This window comes from Podarcis muralis, chromosome 16 (assembly GCF_964188315.1).
Source record: "Podarcis muralis chromosome 16, rPodMur119.hap1.1, whole genome shotgun sequence".
Classification (NCBI taxonomy): Eukaryota; Metazoa; Chordata; class Lepidosauria; order Squamata; family Lacertidae; genus Podarcis; species Podarcis muralis.
Window position 1 is genome coordinate 26,328,755 of NC_135670.1, and position 17,838 is coordinate 26,346,592.

Below are 17,838 nucleotides of genomic sequence, written 5' to 3' on the forward strand. Positions count from 1 at the left end.
ATGGCACCCCTGTCCTGGGGTCAGGAAACTCCAGCCTGTGGCTTAGCTCTGGCCTACCAGGCCTCTCCGTTGGGCTCAAAAGGCTGTTTCTCCAAAACCACACCCAATTATCATATATGACGTGAGCTGCGGAACAAATCCTGGCGTGGCTACAAAGGAAGAATTGGGAGCTTAAAGTGAGCTCATGGTTGTTCCTTTGCTGGCGGAAGCCACATTGATTCAAGAGATTTCCACTGAAACCACGGCTAAACTGGTGGGGTGGGGGACATCATTTTATATAGTAGTGTCATTGCAAACTGAATAGGAGTTTCATTGTGTTACTGAAGTAGCAAAGCACTCTGCGCCAAGGGCTTGGGAACCTCTGTGCAACCGAATTTGAGAGGTGGGCAGGACAACCCACCTGTCAATCATCTGGCGTATTATAATGTCAGGTGACTTGACTGTTTGGTTGTCCTGCAGCGGTGGGGCGAGATATGACTCTGGCCCTGGATGATGGGTGCTTGTACAACAAGTGACACTAATTCCATTAAGCACTTTCCCCTTAAAAAGCCAGGCACAATTGTAGAGAAAGTTGTCTTTGCCATAGTTACATTTCTCCGTAATTATAACTGTTGGGGATTTATATATTTGCACAAAAGGGAAGTGCACTGCCTTGAGCGCTAAACCCAGCTGTCTGTACTTTTGTTTTTTCAAGACACCTGTGCAAAAGACAGCGTGCATTTAATAAAGCTCTATCTGGGTAGCCAAATACAGTGAAAATATATTTTAAAAAATAAATCCATGTGAAATAAATTTATCTCAGACCAAAACTTGAATGCAGCAAAATAAAGGTGTTGGGTAGGAAAAACCAACAGCCACATGAATTATTTTGCATTGAGATACTTAACTCCTAGTTATGAGATGGGGAAATATAAATAAATATATACAGTATATAAAATATAACTTTAAAAAAACAACTAAAAAAATATGGTGAGAAGAGAAAAATCTCTGTTTTGCAATGGCACTGGTAGAATTGCATGCTCTTGAGAAATCCGATGGGTTCAGTTCAGAAATGGAAGGCAATCTTAAAAGAGAATAAGGGCTGTGCCAGTTAAGGTCAGTTGGCACCCAAATAGTTGCCAAATGACCAGAAAAAAAACACACCCACTGCAGAGTTCTTCTGTCTTTAACAGCTAGCAGCTTCATCTGAAGAAATCAGCAGGGCAAGGTTTTCACAGCATGGAGATGAACACAGCCACTTTATAATGTCTGCATGTTAAACCCCTGTTAAAAGGCACAGCAGCAGAGGTTGGTTAAATAAGTTGTCAACCTTTAGTTTGCAAACTTGAATTTACTGGCCATTTGCGACACACCTTACTAGCAAGAATGAGTCTTTCTGATTCATCTGTTCTTGAGCAGCTTCAGGACTGAAGCCTAAGGAGAACCACTAGTTATGATACTGAAATTTGCAGGTCATATAAATACAAACTGATGCACCCAAATATAAAAAAAATGTATTTAAAAAAATAATTCCCATAAACACCCTTAATGGGATCTTCAGGATGCCTTGCTAAGTATCATTTATTCCCAGCTGAACTGAAAAAGGTTATATTTTTCTCATGCCAACCAACACATGGCTATAGGTCGTCTTCCCAAACTGGGTGCTCTCCAAATGTTTTGGGCTCCAAAACATCTGGAAGATGCCAGGTTGGGTGGTGGTGGGTGCCACAGTTTATTTTAAGCCCCTTAATCTAATTGGGGTTAAATTGCTCAATTGTCTTCAAGATCTTACGTGTTTGAGGTGCTAAGATCTTCACAACTTCTGCAGGGTTTTTTGGGGGAGGGGGTGTTGTGCAACATATATTTAAGATTACAAAGACCTTTGGGGGGGGGTGACTTTAATAAAAACAGTGGGGGGAAAGGGATTACAAAGTCAACCCAGTTTATCCCCCATACTGTAGGGTGCAAATTGTAGAGCTAGCCAGTGGATAGGGGTGAGGGAGGAGCCAGGTGAAATCAGGTGTCTTTGCCCAGACTTTGGATACATATGCTATAATGTTATTGCTTTAGCTAAATAAATTCTTAAACTGTTATTAAGGAAATGATTCCCCCCCCCAATAAAGTACAGCAGAAAAGTTGTCCAAATATAAACAGTTAACTTATTAAACCTCACAATAATTTCATAATTATCTTTCTATGTATTTCTACCAGTATAACCAAATCAGTCATTTTGATATAACTAAAAACTACTCTGAAAATTTATTATTCCAAAAATGAAACCTTCCTCTGGTTGTAAATATTAAGATTATACCAGCAAGAATGTGTCTTTCTGTAGAAAAAAAAAGAGAGAGATTTAAATCAAGTCTTACTGGCTAGTGATTTAGATCAAGTCTTACCGACTAGTGATTTAAATCAATTTGATTTAAATCAAATCCACCCTGGGTAGGAGAGCTGGGCAGGGGGGGAATCACATCTGGCAACCAATGCACCCCTTTGGTTTCAGATAGTACATGGGTAGACAAGTCTAAAAAGCCTGTGGCATGTTTTGCTGTGAGTTCCTTATAAATTTATATAGAGTTAACACTAAATAAATTACTTCCGGTAAATGAGTCACCATTGCCACTAGAGGGCCGTGAAAATTTGTGCCCTGGGCTTTTTAGACTTGTCTACCCATGTACCAAGGGACGCGGGTGGCACTGTGGGTTAAACCACAGAGCCTACGACTTGCTGATCAGAAGGTCGGCGGTTCGAATCCCCGCGACGGGGTGAGCTCCCATTGCTGTGTCCCTGCTCCTGCCAACCTAGCAATTTGAAAGCATGTCAAAGTGCAAGTAGATAAATAGGTACCGCGCTGGTGGGAAGGTAAACGGCGTTTCTGTGCGCTGCTGTGGTTCGCCAGAAGCGGCTTAGTCATGCTGGCCACATGACCCGGAAGCTGTACGCCGGCTCCCTCGGCCAATAAAGCGAGATGAGCGCCGCAACCCCAGAGTCGGTCACGACTGGACCTAATGGTCAGGGGTCCCTTTACCTTTACCCATGTACCGTCTGAAACCAAAGGGGGGCAATGGTTGCCAGATGTGAAATATATTGGCATTATTTTTGGCTCCCCTGCTCCACTTATTCTGCAGGAACCCATAATCTTTCTTCACCTTACTACTGACTGTACTGGGCCACACTACAGAACCCTCTGTAAGGAGCTCTGGGTGCCTTCTCTCTCCCCCTCTCTTTCCCACAGTTTGCATTGTAGCTGCTGCTACTGATTTATTTTAAAAAATAAGCCCCAGCTTTACAAAGAAGCAGATCATACTCTGACAAAATGGCTGGGCTCAACCCTCGCATCTGCATTGCCCCCCCCCCACCTGGTGACATCTGCTTCAGCAGAATCCTCACAGATGGTGATTTAAAATATATTAAGTTTATATGAGGAACTCACAGCAAAACATGCCACAGCATTAAAGATCACATCCCACGCCCCCAAGAGAAAAGAGTAAAAGCAGTGATATCAATATTTTGCCACAGTAGTTCATGCGCTGACTACTTCAACACTGGATTACTGCGATGCGTTCGATCAGGAAGCTGCAGTTAGTGCCGAATGCTGCAGCGCAATTGTTGACAGGAGTGAGGCCATGTCAGCATACAGCACCTGGGCTCAGAGATCTGCACCTGCTGTACAATTTGCTACCGGGCCAAGTTCAAGGCGTTACTGTTAGTATTTAAAGTCCTCAACAACTTGGGACAGGTTTACCTACAAGATTGGCTTATCTTATATATACATCCACTTGACTGTTTCTATCAGTGAAACTGGCACCATTATAGGTGCCACAGAAGACACATTCTGCACCTGTGAGAAATCATTTTTTGTGTGCTTACACTTTGGAACTCCCTGCCTATTGACAGCAGGCAGGTGCCTTTGCTGTGCTTTTTCCTGAGCCTGCTAAAAACATTTTTGTTCAGGCAAGGGCCATCCAGAAACCGAACCTTGATGTATGTTTTAATCTGTTTTGAGCTTAATCGCTGATTTTAGCTTTTGGATGTTCTAAAGAGTTCTTTTAACTGATAGTTTTATTGTTTCGTAAACTGCTTTGAGGTTGGCTTTTCTCTTTTGACGTTCAAGCAGTGTATTACATTTCACGAAGCAAGCAAGCAAGCCAACATGCCTGTCTCGTATGTGATCATCTTTTTACCACTCAAAAAGGAGAAGGGTGGCAGAGGCCATTGGGGCAGTCCAGCTCAATCAGGTCACAGGTAGAGCAGCTAGCAGAAATGATAACCAGCTTGAACGCCCATCATGTCTTAAGCCTTAGCTGGGCTTTGGAGTCGCCCCCTCCTCCAAGGAGCTTGCCTCCTCCCTGAAGCAAGTCCAGGGGTGTTTATTGTTCTTCAAATCCAAACAGAAACAGTTACGTTAACTGGGAAAGGAAGGAAGAAAAAACAGCCCCACCCCACCTTCCCCAAAGCCGTGTCACAGTTGAATTTGAGCAATGCTCAAAAAGAGAAAAGGGTGGGGGGATCTTCCAATTTTGCTCAGTGCGATGTTCAAAGGTGAGGGGGAGGAACCCACAAAAAATGCATTCAGCAGCTAACTGGAATTTCCCTAAAATCAAGGAGGGACCTTGAGAGCCCACCTGTTGACGGGCAGGCAGGACGAAGAGAGAAATGGCTGATTGCAGAGAGAAAAGGTTGATCGCCTAGGGCGAGCAGAGCGGAGACAAACACTACAAAGGTAGGGATGAGATGGAGGGGCAGGGAGAGGAGAGACCATACGAGGGAGGGGAGGAGAAGCAGATGACATTGGGAAGAGGTTGGGGGAAGGGGGGGGATGGAGCGGAGTGTCTCTAGAACAAGTTTACAAGGAGCGCGGTAAATTCCAGGTGTACAGAAGAAGGCTTGCATCTCCACCACCTTCTTCAGAGGCTTCCTCCCCATCATCACAGACCCTCCTCCATCCAGTAGTTCCTACCTGACATTTGTGAGGTCTCTCTGACGTGTGCACTTGTTTGATGTGCCCGTTCAGATGGTCAGGCCTTGAGAAAGGGGACACAAAGAGAGATAAGCTGGAGTTAGGTCCGCAGCATCTATTGTAACCAGACACAACAGAGGTTTTCTAGATTGGTGGTTCCCAAACATTTTCGGGACACCATCCCCCCTTGGTTCTTTAAAGTCATCCCCAGCACCCCCTAACGTATAAAAACAAAGCCTTTTTCAGAATAGCGGTTCACACGATCCAATAAGGAAGATAATAATAACACAATCAAATTCAGAACAGTAAGAATTAACTGCACATTTGTTCCAAATCCAGTTAAAACTATTTAGTTTAATTCAACAATTTTGAATTCAACAAAATTGTTGAATTTGGTCCAGTGATACCAGCTTTTCAAAGTCTGGCAGTCATTTATACTTCCAGCGCACAAACAAAATATAGAAACGCAATATAATATCAAACATTAAATTTTTTCCTATACAGGGCTGCCTTCAGATGTCTTCTAAAAGCCAGATAGTTGTTTATCTGTTTGACATCAGTTGGGAGGGCGTTCCAAATCAGTTTGGGAACCACTGATTTAATTGCTCCACAGAAACCAATGGGATTCAAGTTAGACATCAAGAAGGTTGCAAACATAATAGAGTTACTGGAGAGTGAATCTCACACCGAACTCAGTAGGGCGCCCAAATATGCATACGTAGGTAGACAAGATCTCAACGTACTTCTCATAGGTCTTTTCCCAAGACTAACCCTTGGTGGACAGTGTTTGAAATTTGCCAGGCACATTTTGCACCTAGCTATCAACCACTTGTGACCAAGTGAAGATGCCTGGGCACCTGGATGGCACCTGACATCTCCAGTAGGGCTGGGAGATACCTGGTTTTCAACATCATGATACATCACCAGTTAAACATTGTGATATATCACAATATCTGAAATAAGGGTGGAACTAGGTAGAGGTGAACATGGTAATGTCCTGGCAACTGCTACTACTTATGGGTCCAAGCCTAAAACCGATAATTTTTTACTTTAACATATTGTTACAACTGTCCATGGAGGCACAGGTCAAATCTGTGTCCAGGGCAGCTGTTTACCAGCTCCATCTGGTACGTAGGCTGAGACCCTATCTGCCTGCGGACTGTCTCGCCAGAGTGGTGCATGCTCTGGTTATCTCCCGCTTGGACTACTGCAATGCACTCTACGTGGGGCTACCTTTGAAGGTGACTCGGAAACTACAATTAATCCAGAATGCGGCAGCTAGACTGGTGACTGGGGGCGGCCGCCGAGACCATATAACACCGGTCTTGAAAGACCTGCATTGGCTCCCAGTACGTTTCCGAGCACAATTCAAAGTGTTGGTGCTGACCTTTAAAGCCCTAAACGGCCTCGGTCCAGTATACCTGAAGGAGCGTCTCCACCCCCATCATTCTGCCCGGACGCTGAGGTCCAGCGCCGAGGGCCTTCTGGTGGTTCCCTCATTGCGAGAAGCAAAGCTACAGGGAACCAGGCAGAGGGCCTTCTCGGTAGTGGCGCCCGCCCTGTGGAACGCCCTTCCAGCAGATGTCAAAGCGATAAACAACTACCTAACATTCAGAAGACATCTTAAGGCAGCCCTGTTCAGGGAAGTTTTTAACATGTGATTTTACTGTATTTTTGGTTTTATGGAAGCCGCCCAGAGTGGCTGGGGAGGCCCAGCCAGATGGGCGGGGTATAAATAATAAATTATTATTATTATTATTATGTTATGTTATAGAACTACTGTACCAATAATGTTTAAATAGCACATTTTCTCTAAAATTAAATCTGCAGACGTAATTAGTAGCATAGATATCAAAGGTTCCCTAAAAAATTGATTACATTACTAAACAAGAAAATAGCAAAGTCAGTAGATATTCAAATATAATTCATTATTGAGTCTTAGTTGAATGTATGCATCCCACAACACCAGTTTATTTGATTGCTTGTTAATTTTCTTTTCAAAACCAGGCCAAAATAGAAGGAATAGAATAGATACATTTTTAACCGAACAATATATAACCAAATTTTATATTTTTATTGCCAGGAAAATCTGCATTTCTTTTATAAACCAGGCCAAACCAGAAAGGGTGGGTAAAATTTTATAGAACAGAAATTATTAAATGAAATTTGCGTTTTGGCGTTCTCTGCCAATAGTGATGCCCTTTGTATTTGAAGAACGTTGTCAGCTGTGCTGAACACACTTTCAAATGCCGCACTTGTTCCTGGGATAGCAAAAAACTTCTTTGAATCCCTTTCAACATTGGGAAGGATGCCTCATGTGCCTCCCCCCCCCCATCAGGGGGCATTCGTCAATGTCCATTCTTGGCATAGGCATATAGGAGAAAGTGGGGATCATAGGCAGGTGGAGGAAGACACAGAAGAGGTTCAAATGGCAGAGCAGGGTGTGTGTGTGTGTTCTTTTACTCTGGAGCAACTTGCAAGCCAACAGGCATCTCAAGGCTGTATTTCCCTCCTGGTTTGCGACTGGGGAGGGGGAGCCAAAGACTCGCAGAGTTAACATGGGCTGACAGCGTAGGCTGGATTAGTAAGAAACCTGTGGGCTGCTTCTGCCCCAAAAGAAAGGCACACACAATAAACACTGGGCGTTTCCCCCCTTTTATTCTGAAGCAATTTACAAGACACAATAGAGAGAGAGAGAGAGAGAGAGAGAGAGAGAGAGAGAGAGAGAGAGAGAAGCAGGGAAGAACTGGGGCCATAGCTGTCAACTTTTTCCTTTTTTTGAAGGGAAATTCCCTTATTCCGAATAGGATTCCTCGCAAGAAAAGGGAAAAGTTGACAGCTATGACTGGGACTCGTTCATGGAGCAAGGAAGGAAGCAACTCAGAAGGGAAAGAGTTGAGAGAGAGCAAGCGAAGCACTGCAGGGCAGACTGAGCTAAAGAAACATGGGGCTAAAAAACGGTGTTAAATAAGCCTCTCTGCTTCTTGCAATAGTGCCATGGCTCCAAATGAAGCATCAGTTGGGCACACCAACAGAGTCAGGGAGACACAATCACCCCCCCCCACACAAGCAATACAGTTTTAAGAAGGGGCCGACTGTCGCTTACAGAAAACGAAGTGTGAAATGTTGACTGAGTTAATATTTTTTTAAAAACCCCAGTGCTGCTACTTCACCAAAAAATACCACCAATGGGAGCAGGGAGGGAGACACACGTAGACACTCACACACCCACAAGCAGTACAGTGGTACCTTGGATTACAAACACCTCGGGTTACAAACACTTCAGGTTACAGACTCCGCTAACCCAGAAATAGTACCTCGGGTTAAGAACTTTACCTCAGGATGAGAACAGAAATCGCGCAGCAGCGGGAGGCCTCATTAGCTAAAGTGGTACCTCAGGTTAAGAACGGTCCTCCGGAACAAATTAAGTTCGTAACCAGAGGTATCACTGTACACACACACACACACACACACACACACACACACACAGATGGAGGGGAAAATGACAGAAGAGGGTCAAATGTCAAAGGGAGATGTCTGTTTTTTTTTACTAACCCCAGTTTATGGTTTTATTGGGGGGGGGGGGGAAGGCTCCAGAAGTCTGAACCTGCAGGCTTTCTCTAAGCCAACTACCAGCCTGGCGCCTTTAAGCAAGAGCCTTGAGGGAAGAAGTCCCTGCTTGCCGTTTGGATGGCTGGGGAGACTGGGAGCTAACTGGTTCTCAAAGCTCTGTTTGGTGATGTTTGAGTAGTGATTTGTAGCTATATCTTGCTGCTGCAGGAGACAGGGAAGAGCTGGCTGAGGTGCGAGTTAGCAAGGGCTGAACACACAGGAAGAAGCATGGGCTTCCTGGTTTTTCCAATATTGTGATTTTTTAATACCACACAAACAAAACGCAATAAATTGCAAAGTCGCTTTAAAAAAACGGTTATCGCGATTTGATCTAAAACCCATTATCAGGCGATACATCGATTTATAACACAGCCTTAATCTTCAGCATCAAGAGCTGCTTGCCAGGGGATCACTGGATCTGGACTGTTTTCACACACTAATACAGTGGTACCTCGGGTTAAGAACTTAATTTGTTCTGGAGGTCTGTTCTTAACCTGAAACTGTTCTTAACCTGAGGTACTTTAGCTAATGGGGCCTCCCGCTGCCGCCGCAGCACAATTTCTGTTCTCATCCTGAAGCAAAGTTCTTACCCCGAGGTACTGCTTCTGGGTTAGCGAAATCTGTAACCTGATGTGTCTGTAACCTGAAGCATCTGTAACCTGAGGTACCACTGTACCACATCCTGTAGAATTCTATCAGTTATATTTTATATGTACTAATGGAACGAATTTCAGGAACCAAAATGCTGTTTCTGTGCAGCCTGAGCAGGAGCAGTCACAACTAAGAAAGAGAGGTCGGAAGGGGCGAATATATACGTGGACTGTCTCTGGATCAAACGACTTTTGTTCTTTAAGTTCTCAAAGTTCTTAACCTAGCTCAAGGTTGTCATCTGAGATAGCCAGAAGTTTAACTGAGAAACCATCAGTAAGGCCATCATTTGAAAAATAAGACTTGCCCCAAAATGGCAACTAGACATTCTGTTTTGGCAACCGTAACCTTGCTTTAAGGAGCCATTTGGCACCCACCTTTTATATCTGAGTTTCTAACACTGTTTGGACACAATCCCAAGGCGGAGAGGACCTCAACCTCCATGATACAGCAGCCTTCTCCCTAAAACCTGGAGCCCTACCAATGTTTAGGTCCACAACTCCCACCAGCCCAAAACATCTGGAAAGCATTAGGTTGGGGGAGGCTGTTCTATAGCACTTTGACACCCACACCCCATTGGTGATAATGTCTGGTCTGTTTTCCTAGCGTCACCAAAGTAGATCCCAAAACGCTGCTGGTTTTTCCTGGTGGGAAGAAAGCTCTGCATTGTCTGAAGCCAAAAGCTGCTTGGAATGAGATTATCTCCCCCTCTCTGTCTTCTCACAACGGCTTTTCTATCCTCAGCCAATTACATGCAGCTCAGCAGAATTCACCCTCCAGGAAAGCAAGCAGATAGGGCAGATCCCCAGTTAAGCTGTTCAACCTGAAGGGAAAGGCAGGTGAGCTGAAGTAGCCCAACCGGAGGGTCTGGTTTGGGCCTGAAATGCGCCCCTGTGATCCAAGGCTCCTCCAGCTCTCCCCCCCCAAAAAATCAGCCCCTCGTTTTAAGAGCCACTGTGAATGTTGAAACAGACTTTAAAAACCTTCAACGCACCCATACCTGGGAGCAAGTCCCACCGAAAACCGGTTTGCTGACTTATTTCATAGAATCACAGAATTGCGGAGGTGGAAGGGACTCAAAAGGCTTATCTAGACCAAGCTCCTGCAATGCAGGAACCACAGCTTTTTATTTATTTTTGCTAATTATTATATTGCAGTACTTCTAAAAACGTTTCTAAATTGTTTAATGTTGAAAAATCCCGTAAGAGGTATGCAAAAGCACCTTAGAAACAATATGATAAACAATGATAAAACCAGGTCATACAACATAAAAACAGCATTATTAAAACAGAAGGGGACGCGGGTGGCGCTGTGGGTAAAAGCCTCAGCGCCTAGGGCTTGCCGATCGAAAGGTCGGCGGTTCGAATCCCCGCGGCGGGGTGCGCTCCCGTTGCTTGGTCCCAGCGCCTGCCAACCTAGCAGTTCGAAAGCACCCCCGGGTGCAAGTAGATAAATAGGGACCGCTTACTGGCGGGAAGGTAAACGGCGTTTCCGTGTGCTGCGCTGGCTCGCCAGATGCAGCTTTGTCACGCTGGCCACGTGACCCGGAAGTGTCTCCGGACAGCGCTGGCCCCCGGCCTCTTAAGTGAGATGGGCGCACAACCCTGGAGTCTGTCAAGACTGGCCCGTACAGGCAGGGGTACCTTTACCTTTACCTTATTAAAACAGAAATTTGGGGATAACAGGGCCCAACTTTGCAGGCCAGGGAAAGCGTAGGCCAAAAACACACTATTTCGACCGGGGGTGGGTGGGATGATGCTTCTGGGCAAGTATGGAAAGAGCAGGACAGCAATGAAAAGTCAAGCTTTCCTCTGAATCAATAAATTTTAGTCCATTTATTATACAAGTTTGAGGCTATCATCCTATATCCACTTACATGGCAATAAGCACCACTGAACCCAAAGGGACTATTGCATATGCAAAAATCTTACTTACCCTGCCCCCTTATTGAGAAGCAAATTCCCCTTATTTTATTTGAGGTTCCTGCCAAAGGAATCTGCAGAACTGCAGCCTTCCTTGTAGTCTGCTAAGAATTGCCCTTTTGCAATGCCTTGCTTATTTTTCTTTTCTTTTCTTCTTTTTAGGGGGTGCGCGCTAATAGACCTCCTTCCCAAAGCCTCTCCCTCAAATGGCAGGGAATCAATTTTGGCGGGAGTGGGGAGAGAAAGGCAACTCCTCTTCTAAAATGGTGTATACCATTAAAACAGAGGGGGAACTTTATGAACCATCAGAAAAGTCTTTAAGTGGTTGTTTATGATTCCTACAAACGCATTTCTCTTTTTCAGAAAGGGACCTGTAGGATGTAATGTGCCTTTCTTCTGTATATTTTCAACTAAGGGCAAAAACCAAACATGTTGATGTTTGAAATCAACAGGTAGCACTTTGCACAACAAAGAGAAGTATGCTTGTCTGCTAAACATCTGCATATCAAGGTGATGTAAAAAGGCACACCTACAGAAGGCAATCTAAAAAGTTGAAAATCCACCTTTCTTAAGTTACCATAATCTTGAGCAGTCAACATTTCTGAAAACCAGGAGTGTGGTGCTTTTTTTAGAAAGACATAAATTGTCCATAATGCAGTTGCTGTCAAATTTCTGTTGCTAAATTTACAAAGAGTTAAAAATTTACAAATGTTACAAAGAGGAAATTAAGTTTTATTTGCCTCCAGCCTAAAAGTATTACGTACATGCTTTCACAAATAAATTTCAAAATAAAAAATCCCAGAAAAATCTTACCTCTAAATAAAGATGGGTGTTTAGAAAGACTTTAAATACCCTGGTTTTAAATGTACCTTGCTCCGTACAAGTATTATTATTTGCAGGAATATAACATCCCAATCTTAACCATATTTACTCAAAAGTATCTTCCATTTGTATCAAATGAATCAAATGAACTTCCAGCCTGTGGGTATGATCCCAATAACCTCTGGTTAATAATAATAATAATAATAATAATAATAATAATAATAATGTCTTTATTGTCAATGTACAACCTGTGTACAATGTTCTCCTGAACTCACTGAGATTTGTTTCACAGAAACTGCATTTAGGGCTGGAGTTCCACTCACTCCTATGTTTACTTGGTCACCAGGAAACTTCACTGGGTTCAATGGAAGAAAGCAGGTTGAGAGTTGCAGCCCAAATCAGTGTGCACACCTGGTTGATTCAGCAAAACGCCTGTCAACATTTTGTGCCCCAAGTGGTTAAGGCATAGATCAATCTTTACTTTTAAATCCACCCAACGGAAAATGCTCCTTTAGTTACAGCATGGTGCTAATAATGTTAAGGTTTCAGGTTTGATCCCTGTGCAGTGGTTTTGTTGTTTTTTTTTTGTAGAAAAAGTGCCACACTTTTTAACAATAAAAAAGAGGTGCTGATACTGCGTACCACTGAATACCCCCTGGGGGGAAAGCACGGCCTGTATGGGACAACTACATATTCCTGTACTGCAGGGGTTGGACTAGATCTTCAGGGTCACTTCCAACTCTACAATTCTGTGATTCTATTACTTCTGTATGCCTCTGAATGCCACTTGCTGGGAATCACAAATGGGATAGTGGCTTCCCAGAAGGATATGACCGGCCACTGTGAGAACAGGACAACCCAGGAGGGTTCTTTTTATGTTAGGGTTTTAGTCTTGTTCTTATTTGCTGTTCTGTGTTTTTAACTGTTTTTAATTACCTTAAATGCAGATCGCCTTGAGATGATGGTTTAGAAGGCGATTAATAAATCAAATATAATAATAGTAATCTCCAAACCTTAAAGATCATAAAAAAGTTATGGGTTTTGATTTTTTTAAGTGTCAGTCCAGTTTCAGCTTGCTTACACAAGAAGTTATCTTAAGCAAAATGCTGCCATTGACAAGTCACTGTCTGGTGTTCCCTTAATTAAACAACAGTTCAGGTCCATTTGCAGAAGTGATTATTGAACTATAGCCAGAAACAAAACAGGTACCTCTCCAGATGTTTTGGTCTACAGCTCCCATCAGCCCCAGGCACCACAGCCAAATGCTGGGGTTGATGGCAGCGTGTTTGCACTGGCTGGGGCTGATGCGAGTCATAGCCCAGAAATATCTACAGTGCACCAGGCTGATGAAGTTTGCCTTGGTCAGTGGTATCTTTAGGGAGTGCAAACGAAGCAGGATATTATGCAAAACCATAAGAAATATTGAAGTTGGTGCAACTCCTGGGCTATTTTGTGACATTCCTACCCAAAAGGGGAAATTAAGAGCGGAGTCATCATATTTCTCTAAGTACAAATTGATTCTCCCCATCCATTCTCCATCGCCACAATAGTGATTTTTGTGAAGGATTCCACCAGTCTTTAGGTTGCCACAACCTCTTTAAACAAACATGATTTCCTGAATTACGGAGACCTGCTTTGATTCGCAGTCACTCTTACGGACAGAGAACACCATGCTATGGTGCAAGCCACACAGTCGTGTGAATCCACCTTTGACCAACGAAGCTGCCCTCTCCTTCGAGATCAACACACATGTACTGATCTGATTCCAGACGCTTTCTGCAAGCAGACTCAACAATACTTACATCCATGCCCTGTAATTCAAGAACAGGGTTCTATTTCCCTCCCAAACTCCACCAATGTGAGTATCAGAAAATGCTCAGGACACGAAGGTGGAGAATTTGAAGTCCAAGTCACTCTCATAAAGAGAACCCTTGAGATCCAGGCTCTGGGGAGAACGCCTGCACTACCTGGCCTACCATGTGCTCCCTAGTGGTTAAGATCCCTGCAGCCCTGAGCCAAATTACTCAGAAGTAAGCCCTACTGAATTACTTCCTAGTAAGGCTGCATCCCTGTGCACACTAAGCTAAGCAAATTCAGTCCTGAGCCTTGCGGGATTTACTTCTGTATCAACACGTGCATGCTGTTAAGTCACTTTGAGAAGTTCTACACTATTCCCTGAAAGCACATTCTATGTACATTTGAAGCACATGACTCCCCCTGAAGAATCCTGGGGACTGCAGTTTGTTGAGGGTGCTGGCAACGGTAGCCCTGTGAAGGGAAACTGCAGTTCCCAGGATTCACTAAAGTCATGTGCTCAAAATATATGCTCAATATGCTTTAAATGGATGGTGCTGCTTTGCATCTTATGTGGCAGCCAGCATAGGCGGTCTTTTGCCACTACAAACAGCCCTCCCCAAGCACGCAGTGGACAATATACCTGAGACTCTCTGCATCTCCCCAGCAGGTGTTCTGTTCTTCCATCACCCACCCCATGTTTACTGCAGAACCTGGGCACACCTGTGCAGTTGTGGCTCTTACCTTTAGCCTCCACTCCTCACAAAGTTCCACCTAGAACTGCACCCCGCAGCAGGGTGCCCTCCAGATGTTTCAGACTGCAGCTCCCATCAGCATGATGCTCAGGTTAGTATACAATCCGAACATCTGCAGGAGGTCATCTGCTGATGGACCTGTGACCTGCAAAGTTCCAGTTTCTGCCCAGATCTTTGTGGGTGTCAGCTAACTGTCACACCAGCCGCCAACATCTGGAAAGTCTTTTTTAATTCCAAACCCATGACCCCAGGGACCCCCCCCCCTCTTACCTAGAGAAACCTTTTCCGCAGCTCTGGCAAATGTAAGGCTTCCCCACCGACCCATCGTGGGACCGGACGTGATAGGACATCCGGTCCTTCCTCTTGAACCGCAGCCCGCACACAGGGCACGAGTAGGGCTTCTCGCCAGAATGTGACAGCTTGTGCCGATTCAGGTGGTAAACGTCCCGGAAGATCTTCCCGCAGATCTCGCAAGCCACCTGCTTCCTTGTCCGGCTCCGCTTGCGGGGGGCGGCCGTGTCATCCAGCCCGGGGATCCCATTCTCGCCCAGCCTGGGGGGTGGGAGGTCGATGTAGCCCAGCTGCAAGCTGGTGACGCCATGCTGGGCTTCATGCTGGCGGAGGCGGTTGGCATCTGTGAAGACTTTCCCGCACAGGCCACAGGGCAGGATGCCAGCGTCCCTCAGACCCCCCGGGGCACTGAACATCATGGAGTCCAGCAGGTTGGCCTTGCGGGGACGCCCCCGACCCCGCTTGCTGCTCAGAGAGGGGGCGCCAGTGCCAACGTTTTGGAAGGGCGAAGCCAGGAGGGGTGGCGAGAGAGGCCCGGCCACCATGGGAAGACGGTCCACCCCCTGCAAGACGGGCAAGGAAGACTGGGCAGCGGCGGAGAGGGCAGCCCGGGTGGCTTCATCCTCGGGCATGCCGGCGATCCCATTGCCATTGGGGGCCAACCCAGTGCCGTTGGTCATGTCAAGGGGGAAGCCCAGGTCAGTGGTGCCCGCGCCAGGACGGAAGAGCATGATGTCTGGGCGGGTAGCGGGAGGGACCAGAATCTGGACGTTGGACTGCTTGATGACCTCCTGGCAGATATCAATGACAGAGCGCATGAGAAGGAACTTGGCGGCTGTCATGAGCTCTGGGAAGCTCTCTAGGCGCACCACAATCCGTGAGGTGTAGGCAAAGTCCAGGATGTCTCCGAAGACCTTGGAGCTGATGGTGTGCATCTCCAGCTCCCGGCCCACCCCGCCGGGGCCGCCCCCGCCCCCGGGGCCGCCCCCTCCAGCGCCGGTCGCCTCAGCTGCGCCCCCGTCCGGCGCCCCGGCGGCTCCTGTACCTCCGGCGCCCTCAACGCCTCCACTCAGTCCCTGCGCGCTGAAGACCGACTCGAAGTACTCGCTGCAGGCAGCCAGGACGGCGCGGTGCGCGGGGAAGCTCTCGTCGCCGACGCGGAGAAGCACGTCGCAGAAGCGCCCGCCGTTCTTGCGCTGCTGGTTCAGGTTGTGCAGAAGGTCGGCGCTGTGCCGGCTCACCTGGTACGTGTAGCAGCCCGGCGGGGACGGGCCGCACGCGTTGGCACTGGCGGCGGCTGCAGCGGCGGCGGCGGCTGCTGCGGCCGCCTCGTTCACCCGCTCCATCGGGGCTGCTGCTGCTGGAGGCTCGCCTTACCTTCCTGCGCCTGCAGCAGCAGGAACGGCCGGCAGGGGGCGCGCGTCCTCTCGTTCCTCGGCTGCTGCGTTCACGCGCTCCCGTCGAGGGGGCTGATGCGCGCGCCCGTCAAGCGGGGGAGGAGGAGGGAGAGGATGGGCGGAATGCAAAAAGAAAAGGGAGGGAGGGGGGGAACCAGAATGGCGCACGCGCTCCGCCTCGCGCCTTCCAGAAAATCCCCGGGCCCCGACGGCGCCGTGTGTGCGCGAGCGCGCCCAGGAACCGGAGGAGGAGGAGATGGAGATGAAGGCGGCCCCGTGCGGGGGTTGTTGCAATGCAAATCCCAAATACAATTGCAAGATTGGAAGAGAAAGCGAAGGCAGGAAGAACAAAAGGCCGACGGCGGGGGGGAGAGAGACAGAGCGCCCAGAGGCCGCCGGAGCAGAAGCAGCCGCGGCGGGCGCGCAGGCAGGCAGGCAGCCCCTTTTCGCCTCTCCCCCCGGGCGAGTTCCTTCGCGGCCGCCACGAGGCGCTGCAGCGGGAGCGGGACCGCCGAGGAAGCTGCTGTCGATGCTGCCGGTGGTGCTGGACGACGAGGAAGCGGCGTCGGTGGTGGCTCCGGCTGTCTTTTTCTCTTGGCCGCCGTCGGTGGGAAGTTTTCGGGGGCTGCCGGCACGCTCCGTCCGCCCGCCCGTCCCCCTCCCTCGGTGTGTGTGTGTGTGTGTTTGGAGCGGAGGAAAGATGGCAGCGGCTGTACTTCCTCTTGCACTTTCACCCCTGGGGGGGGAGGGAAAGAAGGAGGGGGGGCCGGCAGTCCCGAGGTCCCCCCCGCGCTGCAAAAAGGAAAAAAAAAGCGCTCCGGCAGGGGGCTGCGGAGCCGGCCGGGGCCTCGGATTGTGGGGCGCGCTGCAAACTTTGCTGGTTCTTCTTCGGCGCTGGCGGCCCCCCTCCCGATGTAGAAAGGGACCCCCCCGCGCCCGCTCGCCTTTTCTCTCCCTCCCTCGCTGCAGCCACTGAAGCTCTTCCCCCCTCCCTCGCTTCCTGCCCCCCTCCCTCCCCGCATCCGCCAATGCAAGAGCAGCCAGAGGCAGCAGGCCGGCCCCCCACCCCACGCCACCACCCAACCCCCCCCTTCCTGGCCGCGGGGGCTGGGGGCTGCTGCTGCAATTGCAGCCGACCTCCCCCCCCTCCCAGCACTGATCCGCCAATGCCGAGCCAGCAGCGGCAAGGGCCCCCGCCCCAGGCTGAGCAAGGACGGGCTTGCCTGGAAGAGAGTTGAATCACCCCCCCCCCCCGCCCCACACCCGGTCTAATGGATCTAGGCTGGAACAACTGGGTGGGGGGCGGCTTGCAGCCTGAACTCTCCTCCCCCAGTTGCTCAATGCAGATGGTGCAATTCAACCCCCCGCCTTCTCTAATTCCTGTTAAAGCCCCCACACCCAGCCACCCCTCCTTGTCTCTTTCTCTGATGAAGGTGATCCCTGGAGGGCCGCCTCGGAGCCGCGCCTGCCCTGGGCGAGGGGTGGGGGGCGCGCGGGGCGCTCCCCGGAGGCGCGGGGCTTTAACCCCCGACGGACCCAGACGCTGGTTCCCCTTCCCCGCGACTGCTTCCCACCTATCGGTGCACCGCGGGGCTGGGGAGGGAGGATTTGGGCGCCCATTTGGGCCCTCCTCGGGGGTCGTAGCGCACCTGGAGCGG

General features: G+C 48.2%; 1 protein-coding gene across 7 annotated transcripts in view; it reads right to left on the minus strand.

Moving 5' to 3' along the window:
* Positions 1-17,094, minus strand: part of PATZ1 (POZ/BTB and AT hook containing zinc finger 1) — a 32,992-nt gene extending 15,898 nt beyond the window's left edge. For 2 of the 7 annotated variants that reach the window (XM_028708979.2, XM_028708977.2), the window contains exons 1-2: positions 14,763-17,086; positions 4,940-5,003 (exon numbers count right to left, since the gene is read on the minus strand). In XM_028708979.2, the coding sequence (XP_028564812.2) occupies positions 4,940-5,003; positions 14,763-16,129 (1,431 nt within the window). In that variant the 5' untranslated portion in view covers positions 16,130-17,086. Of the gene's footprint in view, positions 1-4,939; positions 5,004-14,762 lie in introns of all 7 variants that reach the window. The other 5 variants (XM_028708981.2, XM_028708980.2, XM_028708978.2 and 2 more) reach the window with 5 other exon arrangements.
* Positions 17,095-17,838: the final 744 nt, after the last annotated feature.